At 43.7% G+C, this 9,436-nt stretch overlaps 1 protein-coding gene across 1 annotated transcript in view; it reads left to right on the top strand.

Moving 5' to 3' along the window:
* Nucleotides 1–9,436, top strand: part of MYO3B (myosin IIIB) — a gene marked incomplete at its 5' end in the record, with an annotated part of 364,721 nt that overhangs the window by 335,654 nt on the left and 19,631 nt on the right. Inside the window, one exon of the mRNA XM_017854464.1 lies at nucleotides 1,938–2,040. Within this exon, the coding sequence (XP_017709953.1) occupies nucleotides 1,938–2,040 (103 nt within the window). The remainder of the gene's footprint in view (nucleotides 1–1,937; nucleotides 2,041–9,436) is intronic.

The raw sequence follows: 9,436 nt of genomic DNA, 5'->3' as shown, positions 1-9,436 counted from the left end.
CCTTACAATCTTTTTTTTTTTTTTAACTGAGGATCTCAAAATAGGTACAGACAAAAGCTTGCAATCTTAGCTTTCCACAAGGGCAATATCATTTGGACTTTGATCACTGGTAGCTCTTAGTGCTGCTGAGTTGGGCCAGAGAATAAGATTAAAAATTATTTGTGGTGATTTTTCCTTCTTAACAGGGAAGCAGAAAGATATTTGTATCCCTGAAGTGGGTTCCCCTCTTTTGTTTTTATGTCAGTTCTTGCTTTTATGTTGCTTATCACAGCATTGCAAGTGAGTGTGGGCCAAACAGTGGTTTAGAATCTCCCAGAGGGGGAAATCCTGCCTGGTGCTCTAACTGGAGGATTTTATCAATGGAGAAAAGGCAATGGGGGAGAGGAAGGGAATTAGTTAATGAAATTCTGACAGGCTGTGGCTATTTTTCTTGATTTCTATTTTTTCCTTCTTTCAATATTGTTGTTTCACTGTTTGGCCATAATGTTTTGTGTGTGTGTGTGTGTAATAATAAAAATGTATTAATGTTTCACTTAAATTTTTCTCTTTATCCTTTCGGTGTTTGTAGCAATAATAACAGTAACAGCAACAACAAGTCTTTTTATCCATCACCTTAGCTCAAAAATTGCATTTATTCCAGACAAGAAATATTTATGCTAAGGAGCCAAACTAACAATTTAAAATCAGCGCATGTTCTTTCCAGAACAGACAACACAAAAACAACTTATTTCTATACTTTTTATTTATTTTTCTACACTCCGTTTCTATCATGTATTCTGTAATCCTAACGTCAACCATTTATGCGTCTTCCACAGTAAGTCACAATTCCCAAATGTATAGATTATCTTTGTTGGTTATATTTCAGTTTGGATGGTTCTAGGTTATCTAAAATAAGCATGGCAAATAGGTGTGCAGTCTTCTTCCAACCCTGATTGATTGGTAGTGACTACTTGAAACAGTGGTTCTCAGCCCTGGCCACGTATTAAAATTGTCTAGGGAGCTCTTTTAATAATTCGTGGCAGGTCCCATCCCAGATCAATGTCAGAATCTCTAGGGGCTGGTCCTAGGCATGTTTAAAATCTTCCTGGGTGTTTCTAATGTACAGCCAGGAGTAAGACTCACTGATCTGGAAGTAGTGTCTCTCAAAATTTAACATGGATCAAGGTCACCTGGAGAGCTTGATAAAAACACAGATTGCCAGACTCTACCTGTAGAGTTTCTGATTCACAAAGTCTGAAGTTGGGCCCAAGAACGTTCATTTCTAATAAGTTTCTAGGTGATGTTGATGCTACTTGTTGGGGGTCCACACTTTGACAACCACTGATGCGAAGTGTTAAGAAGGAACTCGAGGTTGAATTAAAGTTCAGTAGAAAAGAGGGCCATGATTGATTAGCCACGGTCACTGGAAGAAAGAATTGTATTTGTTACCCTCCTTCTTGAGAAACTCATCGATAAACTGTCCTCAATCAAAATGTTGAAATAGGTTACTCCTGGGATGATTCTCTGTTTACAGTTAATCCTAGCCACATCATCACATTTTGTTCCTTGTCCTGTCCACATCAGCAGGCAGCCTAGCCAGCCTAGAAGCTGATCTGCTGACTTTAGCACAGTGTTGTTCCAGCTATTGTATACTGTTTCTACTGGGACCCAAATCCCTTGGGGCTTCTAATCTGTTCACTCTTTATATCTATTGCCAAAGAGAGGTAGCTTGTTTTCCTTTAAGCATGAAAACAGTTTGCTGACTGGGACCAAGCATGGAACAAGACCTGGAATGGAGAAGAGCTCAATTTTAATGACATATCCTAGAAAAAAGCTATAGAAAGTCAGGGAGTGGGATGAGGGCAGGGAGAGAAGGGCTGCAGAGAGTGTAGATGGGCACCAAAACCTAACCCTACCTACTCTGACCATATTCTTAGCCCTCCTTTCTTTTCTCTCAGTTTTCAGGGGCTCTGTAGATCATAGAAACCGTTCACAAGCAGAATCCAACAATGGTCATGCACAGACTTCAAGCAACTCTCGTGCTGTCACAGAGAAAAATGGGTGAGTGTAAGAGTTCCCTGTTGTAAACTCAGGTGCTCCATTCTAATGGATAATGAAATGGTAATGGATAATGAAACAGAAGTATTTCTACCACTATGGTATTTTGGTGAACTGGAGAGAGTGGAACCAAAAAGTGTTTCCAGGACTGGGCGTGGTAGCTCATGCCTGTAATCCCAGCACTTTGGGGGGCTGAGGTAGGTGGATCACCTGAGGTCAGGAGTTCGAGACTAGCCTGGCCCACATGGCGAAACCCCATCTCTACTAAAAATACAAAAATTAGCCAGCCATGGTGGCATGCATCTGTAATCCCAGCTATTCAGGAGGCTGAGGCAGGAGAATCGCTTGAACCAGAGAGGCGGAGGTTACAGTGAGCCAAGATTGTGCCACTGCACTTCAGCCTGGGTGACAGAGCAAGTCTCCATCTCAAAAAAAAAAAAAAAAAAAAAAAAAAGTGTTTCCATCAGATTCTCCCATGTCGCGGGCAAAGTCTTTATTCTACAGAGCAACCTGAACACAACCCTACTTTTTGAGTTCTCTTCATGGTTAAATCTATACTTACCCTCATTAGGTTAAACATCCTCCCCCTGGATATTTAGCAATGTCTGGAGACATTCTTGGTTGTCACAACTTTGGAGGGAAGGGTTATGCAGCTGGCATCTAATGGGCAGAAGCCCGTGGCGCTGCTAAACCTCCTACAATGTACGACAAACCCTCCCCGCAGCAAAGAATTGTCCAGCTTCAAATGTCAGTAGTCCCACAGTTGAGAAACCTACAACCAGGCATGGTGGTATGTGCCTGTAGACCCAGGTAATTGGGAGGCTGAGGTGGGAGTATCACTTCAGCCCAGGAATTTGAGTTCAGCCTAGGAAATATAGTTAGACCCTGTNCAACCTGAACACAACCCTACTTTTGAGTTCTCTTCATGGTTAAATCTATACTTACCCTCATTAGGTTAAACATCCTCCCCTGGATATTTAGCAATGTCTGGAGACATTCTTGGTTGTCACAACTTTGGAGGGAAGGGTTATGCAGCTGGCATCTAATGGGCAGAAGCCCGTGGCGCTGCTAAACCTCCTACAATGTACGACAAACCCTCCCCGCAGCAAAGAATTGTCCAGCTTCAAATGTCAGTAGTCCCACAGTTGAGAAACCTACAACCAGGCATGGTGGTATGTGCCTGTAGACCCAGGTAATTGGGAGGCTGAGGTGGGAGTATCACTTCAGCCCAGGAATTTGAGTTCAGCCTAGGAAATATAGTTAGACCCTGTCTCTATATTAAAAAAAAAAAAAAAAAAAAAAAAGGAAGAGAAACCCTAGATTTGAGCTAAAGCAAAAAGGGAGTATCATTTCCTGTTCAGCCACAGGTTTGAGTTAAAGATAATTCAAAAGGAGTGTAGCAGAGCTTGCTTTTCAGTGACCTCTGAGCCGCTCAAGCTGCAGGGCCCGATACACTGGCTAAATGTAGGCTCAAGACACTTTAAGTCCAGCCAGGCCAGACATGACACCAAGAGCTAGAGACACAAACAACTCCTAGGCCTGTTCTTCAGGGAAGCCTTTATAATCTGGCTTCTCTCAGATAAAGTTTCCAGAACCCATCACATATGTCACCAGGAGGAGGACACAGCTACAGGAAGGAGTGGACCATGGCAAAGGGAAGTCCTAAATAGAATGAAACTCGCCTTTCTTATTTTCTTCCACATTGATTATGGGGAACTTCCTTAAAAGTTTTAGTCAAAGATTTGAAGAAAGAAGCAGGTCATTAGAAATTTCTTTGCATCTTTTCACCTGGAAAAGAGAAAGTCTTAATTTAAAATTTTAAACATAATTCTTAAAATTATTTTTTATTTCATTTTTTGAGATCTCTTAGGATTTTGAGACTTGATAAATTAAATTCTTAATACTCCACCAGTGGTCTCAAATTGTCATTGAGCTGCCTTTAAAGTAAAGTACTTTAGGCTACTTGCCTAAAAAGTCAGAATAGCTCATTTAAGGACACTTTAGGAAAAGACCTAATATCTCATATTAGAATTACAAAGTTTACAATTTCTAATGTGGTAGAAAGATCACTGAGCTTGGGTGGAAGACTTAGTTTCTGATCCTAGCTAACATTTTCCAACTGTTTGACCTTGGGCAAGTCAGTGAACCAGTTTGGAAAAGGACTTTAACCCCAGTGTGACTTCCTCAACCTCAGCTGATGTCTGACTTTACTGAGAACATCAGGACAGTGCTCTGAGCTCTTCTACTGCCCTTCTCTTCACCTTAGAATCTCTCCTTATCTTCAGCTGTCCTTCCTTCCTTTGCTCCCATCTCACAGACCCCAGATCCTCTTCCTTGTGCTGTGTTCCTGCCATCCAGGCCCTACCACTATCAGTTAGCACCTCTCCTGCTTTCCCATCTTTTACACTCTGCTATCACTTTCCATTTTGGTTATCCTTCCCCCCATCCTAACAGGCCCTTAGCCTGTCCTTCCCTCTTTTTACTTTTACCACCAGACTTCCTCCAACTGCTATCCAGGTTCACTGCCTCATTTCTTCACTAAACCAACCCCTTTCTCCTTAGTCCTGAAATCTGATTTGTGTCCCTACAATGTCCTTAAAACTATCCTTGGGAAGCACAGCTCCCAGTTGCTAGAGCTTTATGTTCATCAGACTCTTTGCAGCATTTAGTTCTATGGGCCATGTGTGCTTTCCTTGAAGAGCCCTCTTCCAAGGGTATCTGTAGTATTGCCTTCTTCAGGTGCTTCCTCAGAGATATTTTGCTTTGTTTTCTCTGGCTCTGTCCTTCTTCTCTTCCACTCACCACTAAAATAAAGGCAATTCTCCAAGTCTTAGATTATCTCCTTTCTTTCCTCCCCTGGATGATACCATCTCTCACCAGTGTGTTCTGGTATCAAGTCTCAGCTACGTGAGCACGAGTCCCAAGTCTCTGTTCTGAGCTCCACACTCCTACACCCAACACACAGTGGACATATATTCCTGATTCACACACCAAGACTTCAACAGAAAAGCCCCTCCTAAAGCACCTCCTCCACTTGCCCTTCCCATTTCTATGATTGACATAAACACTGTCTTGTGACCTGGCCTTCAAACTTGGCACTGTCGCTCTTGACCCCTACCTCTCACTTAACCTCACTTCCAGTCATTTTCCAAGTACCCTTTCCTGGTCCAGGACTGCCATTATCTCTTTTCCTTTCTCCTTCTGTCTTTACAGACCCGCTTTCATTTCTCACACCTGATCAATTGTCTTACAACATATTCTGACTTGTTCAAAGAACTTTAATGGCTTCCTATTTTAGACCAAAAGAGGTTCCGACTTCTCAGACTGCTGTTCCACGCCTCTCTCTAGCTCATTTCAGTTTGTCCTCCAGGCTCACCCCCACTTTGTCCCTAATACACCTCATGGCTAACCAGAATCAGACTTCTTATTGTTCTACCAGCGCACCTACCTCTCTTCTCTCTGTCCATTCCTTTCTGTTCAGCTCTTACTTTTGGTCAAAACACATTGTCATATCAGCTATGTGAGCACGAGTCCCAAGTCTCTGTTTTGAGCTCCACACTCCTACACCCAATTCACAGTGGACATATATTGAAGTTGCTAGAGCTTTATGTTCATCAGACGTAATGAACCTAATTCTTTTTTTTTTTTTTTTTTTTTTTTTGAGACGGAGTCTCGCTCTGTCGCCCAGGCTGGAGTGCAGTGGCCGGATCTCAGCTCACTGCAAGCTCCGCCTCCCGGGTTCACACCATTCTCCTGCCTCAGCCTCCCAAGTAGCTGGGACCACAGGCGCCCGCCACCCTCGCCCGGCTAGATTTTTGTATTTTTTTAGTAGAGACGGGGTTTCACCGTGTTAGCCAGGATGGTCTCGATCTCCTGACCTCGTGATCCGCCCGTCTCAGCCTCCCAAAGTGCTGGGATTACAGGCTTGAGCCACCGCGCCCGGCCATGAACCTAATTCTTTTTAGGTTCCCTAAAAAGTTGCTTCCCTCTTCCTTTCTTCTTTGCCTAATCTCTCAACCTCTTTTGCAGCTCTCCTGCAGAACCACCATTGCAAATTCTGGCCAATCATATGCAAAAGAAATCTCCTGGGTGACTTCATGAAGACCTAATTCTTTTTAATGCTCCTTGAGCTGTAGCTCTTTTGTAACAGTACTACTCAAAGTGCTGTTTCACAACAGGTTAATGAATTTGTGCCCAAATGTAAATCAACTCACTACTTTCTTCATTAAGAAAGTCTTGTTACTAAAAAATATCAGCTGAACTAAACACTGTTCTTGGTGATGAATTGATTTACATTCTGGCACTAACTCCTTATGTCACTGTGACTAGTAACAGTTCACAGACTGGGTCCTCACACTACACTTTGGTGTATCAGTCTCTCTGGTGCTCTTTATATTTTGCCTGGTGTTATGGTTGACCATGTGCTAGCAAGTTAGCTTCTCAACAGTGAGGACTGAGTCTTACTCTTTCTTGTATCCAGCATACACAATAGCTACTCAATAAGTTTACAGAGCTAACTTTCAAAGCCACTTCTCAGCACTCAGATTTTTATGAGGGAAGTGTTTTTCCTGTGAGTCTTTGGGTAGTGGCAACAATAAGAGGAACCCGAATAACTTACCAAACAGTGGGCCAGGGTATCCCTGATACAGGGACTGGGATTCTGTTTTCCCCCTTATGTTTGTCAACTCAGTGTTCTGTGAATCAACAAGGGCTGATAGGAAGGAATTCTTGGGCAGAGGGTGGGGTGGGAGTAGGGAAGGGTTTGGGGTAGGCAGAGTAAGAAGAGAGCTGGATTGTGTCACTTGTGATGTTCTCGGTGGGAGTAACGGACCTTCAACCCATGGATTCAAGGATCCCTCGAGACAAAACATCCAAAGACAGAAGTTCCAGGGCCGGGTCAGCCATTCAGGAATATCAAGACACAGGCCCCTTGCATCTCTTTTCTTTGCTGTTCTCGGCATGTCAGTGATGCCCCCACTTACGGCCACGAGGTGGCCGGAGCAACACTAAGCATCACTTCCTCACATGGCAGTGTCTGGAGCAGGAAGAAAGAAGCAGATGGAAAGGGGATTCTTCTCAGGAGTCTCTCTCCATTTGCTAGGAGGGAAATCTTTCCCAGAAGTCACCCAGGAGACTTCTCTTGCATATGATTGGCCAGAATTTGCAGTGGTGGTTCTGCAGGAAAGCTGCAAAGGAGGTTGAGAGATTAGGCAAAGAAAAAAGGAAGAGGGAAGCAACCAGCAAAGTCTGCCTCAAGAGTCCTGGAGAAACAGCGATGGGAGCAGACAGGTACCAGGAAAAGATGAAGGGAAGGCAAAATCAGAGGGAAGAGTTCATAAGGAAGATCCATACATGTCAAGAAATATTGCTGCAAATAAGAACTGCAGGGAAGTGTTGAGATCATTCAGATTTATTGTTAACATTTATTGCCATGCCAGTTTTTTTTTCTCCACATGTTATCTCATGTAATTCTCACACCGGCCTTCTGGGTTGGTGTTACTCACTCTATATTACAGATGAACCTGGGGAAAGCTAAGGCAAATAGCTCATAAACATTATCTCAGAGACCAGTGCTGGATTGGTTTCAGATCTACCTGCACCTGCCCCCCATCAGCTAGTTGGGGAATCACAGGGTTATGCAGGGTCACACAGAGAATAAATGGTGGGTCTGGGTTTTGAATTCAGATCTTCTATCTCCAACAGTAATAACCGCTAACATTTGGTATTCATTAGCAACTTCCTGGGCACTGTGCGAAGTGGTTTTGTTTTTGTTTTTTGAGATGGAGTTTCACTCTGTTGCCCAGGCTGGAGTGAAATAGCGGGATCTCAGCTCACTGCAACCTCCACCCTCTGGGTTCAAGTGATTCTCCTGCCTCAGCCTCCCTAGTAGCTGGGATTACAGGTGTGTGCCACAACACCTGGCTAATTTTTGTGTTTTTAGTGGAGATGGGGTTTCACCATGTTGGCTAGGCTGATCTCGAACTCCAGGCATCTAGGGATCCATCCCCCTCAGCCTCCCAAAGTGCTGGGATTATAGGCGTGAGCCACTGTGCCTGGCCTGTGCTAAGTGTTTTACATGCATTATCCTATTCAACCTTATGGGAAAGGTACAGATTTTATAATCTCTGACATTGAGAGATTACAAGTAATTTGCCAATGTTACTTAATCAGTAAAGTGACAGAATCGGGATTTGAACATGGGCCTTCTGACCAGAGCACGCATTTTTTAACTGGTACATTCTACTGCTTCTCATGGCTCCAGGCTCCAAATAATTAGTCCAGGACTTTTTCTCTCTACCCACGTTGTCTCTGTACCTGTCATTGTTTAAATCTGAAATCACCACCCACTGAGAAATACATCCTGATTGTTTTAACTGTCACCCTGTGATTGATGAAGAAAATTCCAGCACCCAGTTCTTGGGAGAAAGCCTCATGGGAAAGGTGCTCCCATCTGTGCATGATGGGACAGGGTTAACTTGGCTGGAGAGAAGGAAACCTCAGGTTGAAAGTAGAAGTGAGTGGTTGGGGTGATGCTTCTCTGCTTCACTTCCTATGTGAGTCTGTAACTGTGTACAGTGAGTGACAGAATGGAAATAGTCTTTTATGTTGTGGGGCTTTGTTCCCATGATGGTAATCCCCCATTTTAATGCTGATAAATACAATGGTGAGGATTATGCCCCTTAATTTAATTTGGCCTGCATATGGCAAAGCTCTCACAAGGCTTTTATGTGACATTCTTTAGCACAGCTAGCCTGTTGTTGTGTAAAAGGAACCCGTATGAAGGAGGCAGGAGATTGATAATGCTGGTGCAAGTGTTTTCACAAGATGGCTTGAACACACCCCCAGTGAAGCTGCTTCGTTGTGGGCCCTTCAATGAGGATTCAGACTCAGAGGGATGGGAACCTCCGTGACTCAGGCAGCTCGAGGAGAACGGGCAGCTCGCAAGGGGAAAACGAGTGCATATTTCTCCTGTGTGTCATCCTTGCAGCTCTGGGGCTTGGAGCCAATTGGGCTGACCTCAGAATCGATGAGCCAGAGAAACAGCCTCCCAGTCAGCAGGGCCAACTGTGGGCCAGATTTTCATGTGGGCTGTGAAGTAGAGATTGCCACTTATCTTGACAAACATTGTATGTGAGGGGTCATTGCAGAAATACATGGCAGTTCTAAGACTGTTGAATAGAACAAATCCTCCGGCAAATTTCCTACCACTGTGGTCAAGTTAGTGCACTAACACATTGGAGGACCCCATATGAAACCAGAGGGAAAATGGCAGCATGACGTAGGAGTGGTGGTAGGAATAGTAGCTTTCTTTGATCAAGTGCTTAAGATGTGGTAGATACTGTATGTATTATCTCATTTGAGTAGAAAAATGATGAGCTTTGGTGACAGACCTGGGTTT

This window comes from Rhinopithecus bieti, unplaced genomic scaffold (genome assembly GCF_001698545.2).
Source record: "Rhinopithecus bieti isolate Rb0 unplaced genomic scaffold, ASM169854v2 scaffold_37314, whole genome shotgun sequence".
Lineage (NCBI taxonomy): Eukaryota > Metazoa > Chordata > Mammalia > Primates > Cercopithecidae > Rhinopithecus > Rhinopithecus bieti.
This window is presented reverse-complemented; position numbering and strand designations above follow the sequence as displayed.